The sequence below is a fragment of the Mastigoproctus giganteus genome, chromosome 13, assembly GCF_048544385.1.
Source record: "Mastigoproctus giganteus isolate SK-2022 chromosome 13, ASM4854438v1, whole genome shotgun sequence".
Taxonomy (NCBI): domain Eukaryota; kingdom Metazoa; phylum Arthropoda; class Arachnida; order Uropygi; family Thelyphonidae; genus Mastigoproctus; species Mastigoproctus giganteus.
In genome coordinates, this window is record NC_143587.1 from 161,581,734 (window position 1) to 161,599,624 (window position 17,891).

Here is a 17,891-nt window from a genome sequence, read left to right on the forward strand (position 1 = left end):
GGTGACAAGACAGAGAGTGGTAATCAATGGACATTGCTCATCGTGGACTAATGTTATTAGTGGAGTCCCTCAGGATTCAGTGTTGGGTGCCTTATTGTTTTCTGTATTTATAAATGATATTGATGATGGTATATCAAGCTTAATGTCCAAGTTTGCAGACAATACAAAGGTTGGCATGGTTGTCAAGGACACTACTGACACTATGCTTCTGCTGGAAAGGTTGAGCAGATGGGCTGAGAGGTGGCAAATGAAGTTTAACATTGACAAATATAAAGTACTATGGGAAACAACATCCCCAGAGCAACGTATCAACTCTGTGGTACTACACTGACAGTGGTAGAGAATGAAAAGGACCTGGGGGTAATTGTGCAGGCAGATATGAAGTTCTCTGAGCAGTGCAGACTGGCTGCAAGAGTAGCTCATGGTGTCAGTGATATACAGGAATTTTGCTAGCAGGGATAAGGAGGTGATTATTCCCTTGTATAAGGCAATGGTCAGGCCACACCTTGAATACTGTATACAAGTCTGGAGGCCTCATTTCAAGAAGGATGTAGAGCTGCTGGAATGAGTACAGAGAAGGGCAACAACTTCTTATAAAGAAAGGCTTAAGTTTTGCAAATTACAGTGTCTGGAGACTAGGCACCAGCGAGGTGATCTGATAGAGGCGTATAAAGCCTTGAATGGTATGAGCATGCTCAATGCTGATGGGATTCTTCCTCTTGCTCAGAATAATGAGAGGGCATAAATTCAAATTGAGGAAAGACAGATGTAGGATAGACGTGGGGAAATTTGCCTTTAGCCAGCGGGTGGTTGGTTTGTGGAACAGACTTCCATCCCTTGTCGTGGAAGTTGATAGCCTAAATAAATTTAAGGCTCAGCTGGACAGGTATTTCGAACGAATGGAGGGGTGAAGTGGAAGTGTGTTTTTTTTTTTTTTTTTTTGGCTGCTGCTGCATAAGCTTGCTTTCTTGCATCATATGCCTCTACTAATGCTAATGCTAAATTCTAATTTAATTGGATACTATGATGTGTTCACAGAGCAACTGTATGCAAAATATAATTTTGATTATCATGCACCTTGAGTACTGCATATAGGCCTGGAGGTCTCATTTTCGGAGAGTATGTAGCTCTGCCGGAACAAGTACAGCGAAGGGCAATGAGATTGGTGAGAGGAAAGGCTTAAGTTTTTCTGATTGCTGCATCTGGAAACTAGGCACCTGTGAGGTCATCTGATTGAGATGTATAAGGCTTTGAATGGTTTGAGCAAGCTCAATGCTGATGGGATTCTTCCTTTTGTTCAAATTACACACTTGAAGGAGCATAAATTCAAATTGAGGAAAGACAGTTGCAGAATAGATGTGTGGAAATTTGCTTTTAGTCAGTGAGTGGACGATTGCTGGAACGAACTTCAATCTGTCATAGTGGAAGTTGATAGCTTAAATAAATTCAAAGAACTGCACAAATGTTTGGAGCGAATGGACAGGTGAAATGGGATTTTTTTTTTTTTTGACTGAATGCTGTATAAGCCTGCTTTCTTTCATAATATGTCACTACTAATGCTAAGAAAAAAGATTCAAAGAATTTTACTTATGGTGTAGTTTGTTTATTCATAAATGTTATTCCTGATTCAAGTGATGTTGGTTTATTTCATATTTAATTAAAAGCTTTGAAACTAGGAAGGCTGTCCTTTTTCACTTGGTTTCTAACTATTTATCTACATACACCCTTACATATATTTGGCTCACATCTGGTGAGTATAGGCTTGGCACACCCAGCTGTATATCATCATTCTTCTCTTTCTTGGTGATTTCTTTCTACTTCTGACTCTCTCTCTCTCTCTCTCTCTCTCTCTCTCTCTCTCTCTCTCTCTCTCTCTCTCTCTCTCTCTCTCTCTCTCAGAGTAACTCGGGAATTTTTTTTTTTTTGGCTGGTGCAGCATAAGCCTCAGGCTTCCTTGCACCCTATGGCTAATAATAATAATAATAAAAAAGCTGTTATTCATACAATGTGATCCGTTTGTTGATTTGCACATGAATCTTCAACATTCTTTGGCTGAGGTTATCATTGCTTTTTCATAGTGTGTAACAATATTTGAATTTTAATAGTACTGAAAATTTTAAATATAATAAAATTAATTATCATTATGGACAATTGGTTAAATTTAGTTAAAAAAGACAAAACTGAAAAAGATGATGTGATGGATGTTGGAATATCAGGAAGTAGTAAAATGACACAAGAATCAAATAAAGGCACACCTGCATGTACAAAAAAGAGAAAATATAATGAATTGTTTTTGCAATATGGATTTACTTTTAACTCTAATCATGATGAACAGCAACCAGTCTGTTTAATTTGTAATGAAACTTTGCCCATCCAAAGTTTGAAGCCTGCAAAATTAAGGAGATCTCGAAACTAAACATGCTGCCATCCAGTAAGCCAGTTGAGTATTTTGAAAGGCTCTTAAAATCTTTAAAACAAGAAAAACGATTTTTTGAAAAATATGTAAGTGTTCAAGAAAAATATTTAATTGTATCAGTGAAAGCTAAAAAACCATATATACTATTGGCGAAGACTTTAATTTGCCTGTTGCAATACAAATAACAGAAACAATTCATGGAAAAAAATATGCAGATGAATTATGTAAAATTCTTTTGTCAAATGACACGGTCAGTAAAAGAATTTCAGAATTTAGCCATGACCAGTTCCAGCAACTTATTGTAAGAATTAAAGAAAATTCCAAGTTCAGCTGGACGAGTCGGCAGACATTTCAGGCTTAGCCCTACTGTTAACATATGTCAGATATTGTTATGATGGCAATGTATATGAATATCGCAAATATGAAGACACTATTCTATTGGCCATTACATGGACGTACAACAGGTCAAGATATTTTTCAGAAAGTGGATGAATTTTTCAAGGAAGAAGATCTAGAATGGAGTAACTGTGTTGGTGTATGTACTGATGGTGCTGGAGCAATAATAGGAAAGAATGCTGGATTTGTAGCTAGAATTAAATCTGCTAATAATAAACACTACTTTTACTCATTGTATTATTCATCGAGAGGCACTTGTGGCTAAGAACATTTCTGCTGATCTATATTCTGTACTACAAGATGCAGTAAAAGTTATCAACTTCATTAAACACTACTATGGAAGGAATGGGATCCAAATATGATAATTGTTGTTGCATACAGAAGTAAGATGGTTGTAAAAGGGACAAAGTTTGAGATGACTAATGGAGTTAAAAAATGAAGTAGTGTTATTTTTGTCTGAAAATAACTTGGATTTTGCAAAACTTTTTCACGACATTTGGCTTTGCAAATTATCTTATTTATCAGATATATTTTAGAAACTCAACAAACTGAATATGTCTCTGCAGGGAGATAACACTACTATTTTCCTTTTGAAAGATAAAGTCCAATCGTGTATGAAATAAATAAACCTAAAAAGAATAATGCACAAGGTGTAATATGGATTGGTAATTCACTATAAGAATATCAGTGCTATATCACCATATTTTTTCGTAGTAGTAAAAAACTACAGAAGTAGTGTAAATAGCATCGATTTAATTGTATCTCATATTGTGGCTACCTTCACAACTAGTTACCACGTATTGCAATACCTCGAATAAGCAATGCTTCACCAATGGAGAAGACTATTGTTACAATTAAATCAATGCCATTTACACTACTTCTGTAGTTTTTTACTACTACGGAAATTATGGTGATATATCACTGATATTCTTATAGTGAATTACCAATCCATAGATTATGCCTTGCGTGTTTATTCTTTTTAGTATTATTACTATGCACACCAACTGGCATCTCTCATATTGTGGAATTATACTTCACAACTGGGTTGGCATAATTGCAACACCGGGTTACCTACCCATCCACTGACGACAGGCTAACAAGCCTTGAAAAAGTCTGGGTGGTATTATCCCCCGAGAATAAGTAACAATAGTCTTCTCCATTGGTGAAGCATTACTTATTCACGGTAGTGCAATACGTGGTAACTCATTGTAAAGGTAGTCACAATATGAGATACAATTAAATCAATTCCATTTACACTACTTCGGTAGTTTTTTACTACTACAGAAAAATATGGTGATATATCACTGATATTCTTATAGAGAATAAATTAAACATATGGAAGAGTAAAATGGAAAATGACTCATTTGAAATGTTTCCATGCATGGACAAGTTTATTAGTGGAAATAATTTCAGTTTTAATCTGATAAAGCAGATTATACTTGATCATTTGATATTCTTGGAAAATCAGTTTTGTAAATATTTTCTTCCAGATTTTAAAACTGATCCTTTTGATTTGGTTCAAAAACCATTCATTGTACAAATATAGGTGGTAAAATCTCTCATTGCAGGCTCAAGAAGAATTTTCAGAGATTTCTAGTGACAGAAGTCTTTAGCTTGAATTCTCGAAGAAATCTTTAAATGCTTTTTGGCTTCAGGTTAAAGCTGAATATCCAATACTCTCTGATCTGGCAATGAGAGCACTTCTATCATTTGCCACAACTTATTTATGTTAATCAGCATTTTTAACATTGGATCTAATAAAGATGAAATACCATTCTGGTCTTAACATTTGAAGTTGGTATGAGACCTGCACTAACAAAAGTTTTGCCAAGATTTAATTTATTGTGTTGAAATTAACAAGCTCATCCATCTCATTAGACTTTTGCATTTATATGCACCATAAAACCCCCATAACATTTTATGTTTATGGTTGTTCTTATGTTTTTTTGCTGCATATTTAATTGTACTTTTATATTTTTTTGTGTTTGTATTTTTTGTAAAACTGTATAAATTTGAGTGTAATAAAGTTTTTGTTTAATACCACAATGTGTACCTCGATGTACAAGGCAATAAGCATATAAATGAAGAAATGTGTTACACACTTGCTAATAATCACCTGTCCTCATTTGATATATTGAAATTGTAAGAAAAAACTTAAAATTTAGATTTTGCCCATCTGAAAGAGGTTTATTTTGGACTATATATAATACCAGGGGCTGAAAAAATATTTCTACTGTAAAAAGGGGTTGCTTGTGAGAAAAAGTTTAAGAAGCCCTGATCTAGACAGAGTAATGTAACATCCAACAAGTTACAGTGCTGCAATTTCAAGATCCAAAGTCAGTCCCTGAACATTTTTTGAGATAATCCGTTGTGTGTGTGTGTATTCACACATAATATAATGTGCTGCTCACCTTATATATATTTTGCATACACGTGCACAGTATATGTAGTTGTTTATTATTATTATTTTTATATATATGTTTAGGGTGCTCCCGAAGGGGTTCTGGAGAGGTGCACACATCTTCGGCTTGGTAATCAAAAGCTGCCTTTAACTCATGAAATGAAGGAACGTATTTTGGAAGTAACTCGTGCCTATGGAACTGGACGTGATACTTTGCGTTGCTTAGCTCTTGCTACTATGGACAATCCTTTTAAAATTGAAGAAATGGATCTTTGTGATTCCAATAAATTTGCATCATATGAGGTGAGTTTTCTTGATTTGTAGTAGGTAATATTTTATTTCATACAGAGAAATGCCGTAATTTATTTGTATAAAATAAGTTTGCAGAATTTAAAAAAAAAAAAAAAAAATTTTTTTTTTTTTAAATAAAAATATTTTTATTGTCAGTCTCACTCTGCTAATGACTTGTGGGCTAATGACTCTAGCAGAAGTCTCTGCTAGAGACTTGTGCTTCAAAAAAAATTTTTTTTTTCAATACAAATTATTTTTAAAGATTTGTTACTAAATTAAATTAGGAAAAAATCTGTATTGAATAGAGAAAGAACCAATTAGTCCAATTAGTTAGAGAAATTAAAAAAAAATAATAATAAAAAATTCTCTTAACATGTTAAAAACATTCTGAATGCAAAGCTGTATATAACACATTTAATGAATAATTGATTTCACACTGAGTTTTTCTCAATGTCTTAACACTGATCTCTCTCTCTCTCTCTCTCTCTCTCTCTCTCTCTCTCTCTCTCTCTCCCCCCCCCCTTCCCCACACACACATGGATGGCCAACCATGCATGCCACAAGTGACATGTGTGGCTCTTGTTAATGATATACATTCCTTGATGTGAATAAAAAACACAAAAAAGTATACAACCAGGTATATTTACATTTAGGATTTTTAAAATCCTAAATGAAATCTACTTTTATTGCAAGTAATTATGTTATGTTCATTTAGCTAGAGCCCTAACATAATTGCAAGTAACCAAAGACAACAAGAAACCTGAATCATCCACCAATAGTATGGAAGTAGATGTACACTCAGATCTTGAGGAACCCATAGTAGAACTTCATGCAAATGACACTATGGATACTGGGCACCCCAGCTTCCCAAAAAAAAAGACCGGAAAAAGTGCTCAAACAAAAAACAGTCTGATGAATCATCCTCAACTAAACTTAAATGAACCACAGTATCTTACAATGGAATTGCAGAGGTTTTCGTTGCAACACTGATGATATTAAATACCTAATTAACCGATATTCTCCAGTTGCCTTCTGTCTACAGGAAACTTACCTGACCTCACAAATTTCTCCTTCAATAAAGAACTATTGCCTTTATCGAAGAGATCGAAATACCGCTAATGCTGCCCATGGTGGTGTAGCAATCCTAGTAAACTCGAAGATCCCAACTAGACATATCCCACTCCAAACTGAAATAGAAGCTGTTGCTGTTCGCATAACTCCATAGTGCAATAACACTTATCTCAATCTACCTACCACCAAACCGTACTTACTCTTTAAAAGATCTTGAAGACCTTTTTATACAGATACCTCCACCTCTCTGTATATTAGGGGACTTTAACGGGCACCACCCATTATGGGGCTCTCCCAAATTGGATAGACGTGTCCGACTAATTGAAAGCTTTTTAGAGGCACTAAATTTCAGTATACTCAATACTGGTGCACCGACACACGTACAGCTCCCAGCAGGACACACTTCAGCAATAGATCCCTCAATTTGTTCACCAGTACTAGTCCCAACCATAGAGTGGTATGTAATAAATGATCCCATGGGCAGTGACCACTTCCCAATAGTATGCAACTTTCTGATAGCAAAGACTCCTTCAATTCAACCCTGCAGAAAGTGGAAATTTGTCCGAGCAGACTGGGCAAAATTTCAATCACCAATCGACCTTGATGAGGAAAAAATCCGCCTCCAACATATTGATGATGCGACAGATTACATCACATCGCATCTTCTAAATGTGGCTAAAAACACAATACCACTATCAAATCCCCCGGGCCGAAAGCATCATAATTACTGGTGGAATGACAAATGCACCACAGCAAAGAAAGCAAAAAATAAAGCCTGGAATTTGTTTCGACAATGTCCGAGCACAGTCAATCTCATTAACTATAAGAAATTAAGGGCAAAAGCATGCTTCATACAAAAGCAAGCAAAGAAAGAATCCTGGACCCGTTTTGCCTCCAGTTTTCACAGAAATACTGACTCCAAAATAATATGGAAAAAAATTAGACAGCTGTCTGGTAAGTTTCCTACCATACCTTCTCCAATCCTCTCTTGGAATGGGGAAGATCTCTCTAATCCAGCAGATATAGCTAATGCTTTGGGCAATACTTTTGCCGAAATCTCAACAGCAACAGCCTATCCTACCTCATTCCAAAGAATTAAAAACTGAAGAAAAGCATGCTATTCATTTTCAAACTGCCCGTCTTCTCCCATATAACAAACCTCTGCAATATTCTGAACTTTTACATGTCATTAAAACTGCCCACAATGGTGCTGCCGGGCCAGATGGGATTTATTATGTCATGCTACAACCAACATCTTGATGGCAAAGCTTTGCGCTGCCTCCTGGTCTTTTACAATCGCATATTTTTAGAAAATTTTTTTCCAGCTTCTTGGCATCACTCTACAGTTTTGGCATTCCTGAAACCTGGAAAAGATCCATCCAACCCCAATAGCTATAGACCCATATCTCTCTCAAGCTGCCTCAGCAAAATTCTTGAGAAAATTATCCACAGAAGACTCGTCTGGATCATAGAGTCGGAACAGCTAATGAGCCATAGTCAATATGGCTTTTGTCAAGGCAGGTCATGCCTAGATCTTATGGTCAAGGCTGAATTTGCCATCCGTAATGCTTTTGTCAAACATGAACATCTAGTAATGGTTTCAATAGACATAGAGAAGGCTTTTGATACCACCTGGCGGTATGGTATACTTAGTGATCTTTACCTTCTCGGACTACGAGGCAACCTTCCTATATTTGTTCAGAACTTTTTACATACTAGATCATTTCAAGTTCGATACCAACATGCCCTTTCCACAACTTTCATCCAGGAAGAAGGTGTTCCACAGGGATCAGTACTGAGTGCCACTCTTTTTGCTCTGAGAATAGATTCTGTCACTAAGCAGCTTTCAAATACAGTTGAGACTTACCTTTATGAAGATGACCTTTCCATCTCCTGTCATTCTCAAAACATGAGGTCTATTGAAAGACAGCTTCAGATATCACTTAATAAAATTCAGCAACGGGCGAGCCTGAACGGCTATCGGCTCTCGCAGCAGAAAACAGTTGCCATCCACTTCTGTAGACAAGCAAACTTCATCCATATCCTGAACTTCAAATTTCTAACATCTTTGTCCCAGTTACCAGTAACATCAGATTTCTTGGATTAATCCTTGACAACAAGTTAAATTTCCTAGATCATATTAAAAATGTACGGACTTCATGTCTAAAAAAGTTAAACATACTCAGAATTATCTGCCGAAACGTGGGGTGCAGATCGTACCTTGCTTCTTTGTTTATACAGGGCATTAATCAGATCCCGTCTTGATTATGGTGCTCCAATCTATGATTCTGCCAGAAAGAGTGTATTATGCTGGCTTGATCCAATTCAGCACAGTGCTTTGAGAATTGCAATTGGTGCATTCAGAACGTCGCCAGCCCATAGTCTCTACATTGATGCTCACGAGCCCCCACCAACTTTACGCAGGAAAACACTGTTACTGAAATATGCTGTCAAGGTACAAAGTTGTGCCTCTCATCCCGTTCAGTCATACCTTTTCAACCCACCGTTAGAAATCCTATACAGGAACAAACCTAGCATAGTGAAGCCAGCTGGTCTTCGCCTTCTTGAATTGGAGCAAGTTTGGAATATTTCCGTCCATTCCGTACAACAAGTAGCCACATGTACTCAGCCACCATGGACTCCTCCTCCTCTTCCAACCTGTGACACTTACCTCTGTCAATGGAGAAAGAATACTTTGCAAGCATCAAATGTCAAACAAATTCATGCAGTTCACACTCAAAGATATACTGATTTCTTCCCAATCTATACAGATGGCTCTAAATCTAATTCAAATGTTGGAGCAGCTGCAGTGTTTCCGAATACAACTGTATCAATTTCCCTTCCATCAGATTTTAGTATATTTTCTGCTGAATTATATGCAATTAAACTAGCTTTAGAAAATCTCTGTTCTGACAGTTCCTTAAAATCAGTTATTTACACTGATTCACTCAGCTCAATCACGTCGTTATGTAATTCTTCAGATAAAGTTCACCCTGTTCTAGATGAAATCAGAAGCTTATTACTGCAAATTAAAGAACGAAACCAACTGGTCACTTTTTGCTGGATTCCAGCCCATTCCGGTATTTTAGGCAATGAACTGGCCGATAAAGCTGCAAAAAATCCAACTACCTTTGATATAACCAATATCCCTGTTCCAGCATCAGATTATGCACTAACCATTCATGCTGCTTGCCTATCACAACGGACAGAACTGTGGCACTCTCAGACTAATAATAAACTCTTTCAGTTTAAACATGATCTGAAAAATTGGCGCTCCAGTATCCGTACATCAAGACGAGAAGTAGTAGTCCTTTCGAGGGCAAGCATAGGACATACCCATCTGACCTACCTTCATTTACTCATAGGAGATGATCCACCACAATGTACACATTGTTCTAATAATTTGACTGTAAAACATATTCTTATTGGCTGCCCCTATTATAAACAAGCCAGAACTTCATCCTTGATCTCACTGGTTAAACTTCATAAACCAATAACTCTTGAAAATCTCATTGGTGATAAGGCAAATATTTCTGAATTTTTTGACTTTCTCAGGCAAACTGGGCTTTTCAATTATTTCTGATTTCAGATTTTCTTTTGATTTAGGGAAAACTCATGTCTTAAGTGAATAGGCACATTATAGCCTTAGCAGCTTATGTGCCATTAAACCTCCAGAGCAGCAACAACAACAACAATAATTGCAAGTAATTATGTTAGGGCTCATTTCACCTCATCCTGCAGGTGCTCAATTGAACTGAGATCTAGTGACTGGAGAGGCTACCACAGAGACTGAATATACTTTCATGTTCCTAGAAATGAACACAGTTCATGTAATACATACATGAAATGGACACAATGTATGTATTATTATATACACCCTCCTAATTATGAGTACATTACCCCCCCCCCCCCCCAGTTCTGTGAAATTCTGACATTTTTACATAATGTACCCTGTTGGAAGAAACCATTGAAGATAAGTATAGTGCAACTGTGAAGCCATCCTGCTTGGAAATAATTCCAGGTAACATCAAAATGTTGATGCAAAACCTATGGCAACACTCTACACACCATTAAATCATCAACACTTGGCTAGATGAGTCTATGAACTGGTGCTGATTTTTCTGTATTCCATATTCCACTTATCAGCATGAAACAGCACAGCACAGCAGGAACTGGGAATTTATCAAATCCAGTCTTCCACTGTCCATTGTTCTTGAGCTCACTGTAACCATATCTTCATGTTTTTTACTGATAGGAGTGGAACCAGCTTCAGTCATCAGCTGCAGTACACCATCCATAACAAGGTATGATGATTTGTGTATTCTGAAATGCCTTTTTGGTTACTACTGTTGTACTGGATTGTTATTTGATTGATTGTTGGGCAAGTCTCAATACACCAGAGACACAGTTGTACGTGAAAATCCCAGCAAGGTTGCATCATATTTCTGAGATACTCATACCAGTGTCTGGCACCAATATAGGATACATTTAAAGTCATTTAAATATCTTGACCATTCTTGCACTGAATTTCACATCTGCAGCATCCCTACATATATGCCCACCTGCTTTAAATCCTGTATTGCTGTTACTGAAGGAGTAATCACTCCTTCAGTAAGGAGTGATTATATTGCTGATATAATCACTCATAATACATATTGCTGTTACTGAAGGAGTAATCCATTTCATAAAAGGTGAGTGTACCTAACTTCCACTTGCCAAAATTGATTTTGCTAAGTAGAAATTTTCTAGAAGGTTATAAAATAATTTGTTTGCTGTTCACTAGCAAAATTGGCATATTACATAATTAATGGGAGTTATATCAAAGTCAGTTTCTTTCCATGAGTAAGTTTTCTCAGTTACATGGTTCTTACATTCTTACACTATTGTGTAAGAATGTAATAATAAGGCTGTAATAATGCATTTTCATTGCCTTCTTTGTAAATAGCATCAATATTTCACAATTTGAAAGGGAAAAAAATTTTAAAACTATCATTTTGTGACAGCATTATACTCTATCTTATGAAACCTTTATATGTATTGACATTCATAATTGACACTTTAATTTATCATCACTTGTGTTTTTTTGATTTGTGTTGCTTCAGTGCACTTCATAGTAAATTCGACATTTATAATTAATGAATTTAGCACATTTGATGAAGGTTAGTCATCTGAAGAAATTTAGAAGCTTTTAATTTTCAAAGTTCAGTTATCGGTGTACAAGGCCTCATACCCTAATGCAAATCTAGTTTTTGAAAACACACATTTCAGAAGATATGGCTACATTTTATAGTGGAACCAAAGTACTTTTCACAATTGCTGAATGTGAAAGTGCTGAATATTATCATAGCTGTATTATTGTTCATTATATATGTTTATATAAGTATTTTATTACATAAAATAATAGTTAGGTAAAATATAAATTAAAGATCATACACACAGAGATATTGGCTTGCTTGAAGTACTTTTTGTATGAAAGTTCACAAAAATGTACTTTTAGACAAATGTCTAATAAATCCGCCAATCCAACACTGCTGGGGTTTCATGTATGCCTGGTTATCAGCCTTAGTATTAGTTTTAGTAGTGGCATATGATGCAAGAAAGTGAGGTTATAAAGCATTAGCCAAAAAAGAAATTTCCCACCTGGCCATCCCCTCCAATAAGTTGCCTAGTTCTTCCTTGAATTTATTGAAATTACTCACTCCACAATGACAGATGGAAGTATTCCAACATGGAAGCATATGATGCAAGAAAGCGAGGTTATAAAGCATTAGCCAAAAAAGAAATTTCCTACCTGGCCATCCCCTCCAATAAGTTGCCTAGTTCTTCCTTGAATTTATTCAAATTACTCACAACACAATGACAGATGGAAGTATTCCAACAATCAGCCACCTGCTGGCAAACCTCTGCACATCTATCCTGCAACCATCCTTCCTCAGTTTGAATTTATGCCCACTCGTCTGTGTGTGCGGTCAGAGCAAGAGGAAGAATGCCATCAGCATTGACCTAGATCAATTTCTTCAAAGCATTAAACACCTCAGTCAGATAAACTCACAAGTACTTAGCCTCCAGATGCTGAAATTTGTAGAACTGAAGCCTTTCTTGGTGAGAGCACCCTTTTATTCCATTCACTAGTTTCATTGATCTCTCCACCCATACCCCAGCAGATCTACATCCATGTTAAAGTGGGATCTTCAGACATGCATACAGTACTCAAGATGTTGTCACATTGTTTTATAAAATGGGATAATCACCTTCTTTATCCTGCCAGCAAAGTTTCTTTGTCCTGACATCCCCTTCTCTAAAAAATTCTTCATGTGTGAATGTATAAGTAGATGCAAAATACCCCTTCAGTTTGTCAGCAACCTGAACAGAGTCATCATCAGTTAGACTATCAATGTCAAGTGGACCAATGTGATTCAACCCCTTCCTTCTACTATTAATTATGTTACTACTGTTACTGTTAATGCCCAATATAAGCAAAAAAATCTTTGCTGCTTTCCATAATGTGACTTAGCTTGCCTAACCTCTTTTGTGTTGTGATTACAGAATAGTTTGTCTACCATAGTCTATATCAACTGAAAATTTGTATGCATCCCATTCATTTTTCTTTCTTGCTACAGGCCTCATCATTTCATTTGATATCCATTTAGGTCTAAGCCTCAAACAGTATTTCTTAGTTGGTATAAAGCCTAGTAGCATCTACAATTACTTCCCTGAATGCTTCCCATTTAGAATTTGCTATTGGTAATATCAGCTGGTCCCACTGCATAAAATTTAAAAACCCTCTCAGACCACGGTAGTCTCCTTTACAAAAGCTCTTCCCTTTACCCTTGTTAGGACTTAGGTTTTTAAGTAAATCCCACATCAGTACACTGGTGACTGCCACCTAGTAGGTTTTTTACCTGCAGATTCTTTATGCATGAAGAATTTCTGTTGTTAATCAGGTTAAGAATATTGCTTCCTCTTGTTGCCTGTCTAACATCCAACTGTATAGAACAGTCATCCAGTAAATCCACAAACGCCTTGCTAGTGTGTAAGTAATCAACCCATAATTTCCAATATCGTAAGTTAAAATCCCCCATTATAACACATTCTGATTTACTGGCCCACTCCTCTATTTATCTCTATAACTGGGTTTTTTTTTTTTTTAGGCACACTATAGCCCCGGCAGCTCATGCACCCCATAACACACACACACACACACACACACACACACACACACACACACACACACACACACACACACACACACACTACTTATGTCACATCAAATGGAACAACATTGCACTAGTCATCCATGTCGACTAGATGCACTGCCTTAGATTTAACATAGTTTTTAACTAAAGAGAATAACCCCTCCTGTCTCATTGTATGTACAATAATATAATTATTGTACATGCAATTATACATTCACCTGTTCTTATCCTTGGTTACCTTAACACAGCCCTTGTATTTACTTAATCCATGATGATTTCCAGTGCATATTCCAATAGAAACAGTGTATGAATCACTTTCATCTCTGCTTGTAGTTGTAGCTAATCTATTAGTCTGTGTAGTAGTTTTAGTTTTCGTTACTTGATCCATGATGACCCACAGCAGTTCTTGAGATCTCTGACACCTTGATTTCCAGTGCATATTCTAATAGAAACAGTGGAGGCATCACTTTCATCTCTGCCTGTAGTTGTAGTTTATCTATTAGTCTGTGTAGTAGTAACCCCCATGCAAGTAGTTTTCTGACCCACTTAATACTGCCTTGATAGCATCAGCAAATATCCTTGCACCTCTTCTATTTAAATTTATCTCATCCCTGTAAAAAGTCTCTCCTATTAACAAGCACAGATCGCATTGAGAAAAATTCTACCCCATGAGCCATGTGCAGTCCCCCCCCCCAACTGTATTATGTCCCTTTCTAGATAGATCCTCAAACATCGCACATTTTGTAAGTTCATGATTCATAGAGAACTACCCCTTCAGTTCTCTCCAAGCCTCCCGCTCCCACTACTTGAGCCTGTTGCTCTTCTGCTTTAATCTGAAGCATTATTTCTGTTTAAATTAAATTTAATTTAAGAACACTACACTATACTAATAGATACCTAAATGCAATAATACTTATTACACTATTGAGTTTGCATTGTACATATTACACTACACTATACCGTTACATTTATAGACTTTAAAATAAGTTATTGACTTACTAGAAATAGAATTTCTTAGCTTACAAAAAAAAAAAACTAATCTTCATCATTAGAATCTATGGGGTACTTATTTACCACAATTAAAATCTTACAATTCCACTACCACACACTACAATACCAGTTATGTGACACGATATTCACACCTAATTACCAATATAAAGATTTTTTTTTTTTTTTTTTGGCTGGTGCAGCATAAGCCATAGGCTTTCTTGCACCATGCGGCCATTACTAATACCAATACTGAATACTAAATAAAGGCTGTATGAATATACAACAAGTCGTAACTTACAAAATCTCTAGCTAAATTTAAAAATAGGCTAATGAATGTGACCAGGACTATTAAGCTGTTTATTGAACAAAATTTAATATGTTAATTAAATCAAAAAATGGCAAAATTTTCCAAAAAACTTATTTATTTCCAAGAGCTCAAAATTCTTTGCCTTTACATTTCGTAGCCTTGAACTCAATACATTTTACCTTATTTACAAATATGAGTTATATTTTATTTGGTAATATCAACTAATTTTTTACTAATAAATACTTTTTTCTAAATTTAGGTTGACATGACCTTTGTTGGTGTTGTGGGCATGTTGGATCCTCCCCGAAAAGAGGTGCTTGATTCCATTAATCGTTGCCGTGATGCTGGAATTCGTGTTATTGTTATCACTGGTGATAATAAGGTGAGAATTCTTGTGTTGCAATTTGTAACATGAAAGACAAAGAGCAGTAATAAGCATAAATGGCATCTGATCTAAAATATACTAATAGGATGGGAAAGTTATTCAGTAAAATCCATATTGACCTGGAAAGAATAACTAGAAATGCATTTTTATTTTTTTATTTTCATTTTGCAGATAGTTCATCTGTATAATAGTTATTCAAATAAATAATTTTAAGAAATCTTTATTGCAATAATAATAATAATAATAATAATAATAATAGTAATACTAATAATAATAGTAATACATTGCAATAAGCCCTTCACGGCCACAAGGCCAGGGGTTAACAGTAATATTACAATATGTAAGAAAAAGAAATTAATGATAAATTAAATATAAAAATACATATGTGAACGAATAAAAGTAAATACAGCTCAACACTCAAAGTATAATACAATTAAAAACATCACAATGTACAAAGAATATATAGGTGGAAAACTGTAAGGTTGGTTGGTAAGCCTTCTTCATGTCGCATTGCTGGACTGCGGCATTAAGGTGAGCTTCAAGGAGAAGAATCAGGGACAGGGAAGTACAATTTAAGGATGCGGCGTCTGTACTCCTTATCACTAGAAAACTTATTAAGGTCAGCATCCAAAAACTGGGTACATGAAAGTAGCTGATAAGGCAGAAACCTATTGGATAGGTGGAGACGGCTGAGATGTGGGCATAGAGTTGGAGTCGCTCTGAGGGAAGGCTGAGGGACTCTTCAAGAGCACAGGTCCCAGAATGATGGTGCCGAGATCTTTCCAGTTTTACTTGAATAAAATCAACTATTATATAGTGGAATGCTGTTTGTATATTGCACCACTGGGTATAAAAAATTTATAACTTTTACAATTGTTTTTTAAATTTATACAATCGTTGGTGGCTATTTTGTTACAAAAACTGGAGCAGAGAGAGAGATGGGCAATGTTTAGTAAATATTCATATGCTTCCTGTTTCTCCTAAGGGGAGAAACTTAAAAAATTAATGGGGGTGACAAGTGCAGTTTTTGGTTACGATTGGCCATCCTGCAATGTTATATTATGATGAAGATGCATTAGTTTATTATGCAGAAATTATAATGTGCTTAATAACTGCTGTCACAGTGGAGAATATAAAAGAGTGTTAGGGATTGATTGTGTGGAAGACTTATTTAGCAGATTAGCTCTGTAGAAAACATTATGCTGAGCCACTTGCCCTTGTCAAGGTATCAAACAGATGTAAACCTGTTGGATACTTTGACAAGCACAATTCTGCCATTATATTCATTGGCAGAAATATGCATTTCACCTTTCCTGTAAAGGCAAAATTGTGTGCAGCAACTTTTGACCATGTCCATTAATGAACAAAATGACTTCTTTTCATGACATGGTAATGAATATGAATGAGACCTGAATTCGTCAAGTAACAGTACGAACAATAGAAACATTATTGGTGACTGCCTCTGAAGAAGGCAAGGATGCAGGCATCTCTGAAAACTAATGCTCTCTCAGTTATCATATTTGATTTTCTTCAAAAGGGCACCACCATTATTAGGATTTTATTTCTTCATTTTCCATTCTATATACATACAGCTACTAAGCAAAAATGGTTAGGAATGTTGCTCCTTGACTGCCCCCTGATGGACAGCAAGCCAGTGTGGCTTTGAAATTTGCCATATTCACCATTTTTTCTCTAACTTATCCTACCAGATTTTTCTCTTTCCATTTCATTTTTGCTTAGCAAGCATTTTCCTGATGATAACACTGATTTCTAAGACTGAGTTATGGTTTCAAGAGCAATCTGGGTATTCTTTAAAAATTTCATCTGGAAATGTGTTCACTGGTTGCAGAAATCTCTTTCCCTTGCTGTTAGCTATATGAGAAAAATGTACTTGATTTCAAACCACTATTACCAGTGGTTCTGGGCGAATATGATAACACAATAAGTAAAATATAGAACTTTAAATGAATATGTACCCATTTGAGTGTCGTGTAATGTAAAATATCAAACATATAAAAATTTTAGAAGTAATTTGATGTTCTTGTGTGAAGTCATCATGATATTACAATAAAACCTTATTAATTTGATATCGAATTTTTTGAAATGTGATGTATTTTAAAGTTGCTCCCATTCCCTAATGATTAGGATTTTATATACCTTTTAGTACAAATAATTCAAAGTATGAATTTACAGTGTAAAATGAATTTAAGTGTGAATTGAGTCCCATGACATTAATATCTTGTCTACTTTGAATGATTGTTCAAACCAGCTACAGCCAAGCATAATTAAAAAATATTCCCTACCTTACTGTATGTGGTATTATTGTGTAGTACAGGTAATCCTCATATAACACAGTAGTTAGGTTCCTATAAAATGTCATGTTGTGCGAAACCGTGTTATATGGGACTAAGAAAAAGTACAAAAAGGGGAGGTTACAT

General features: G+C 35.7%; 1 protein-coding gene across 2 annotated transcripts in view; it reads left to right on the forward strand.

Moving 5' to 3' along the window:
- Positions 1-17,891, forward strand: part of LOC150076557 (calcium-transporting ATPase sarcoplasmic/endoplasmic reticulum type-like) — a 346,227-nt gene that overhangs the window by 197,134 nt on the left and 131,202 nt on the right. For both annotated transcript variants that reach the window (XM_090387973.1, XM_090387974.1), the window contains exons 16-17: positions 5,298-5,516; positions 15,328-15,450. In XM_090387973.1, the coding sequence (XP_090244099.1) occupies positions 5,298-5,516; positions 15,328-15,450 (342 nt within the window). The remainder of the gene's footprint in view (positions 1-5,297; positions 5,517-15,327; positions 15,451-17,891) is intronic.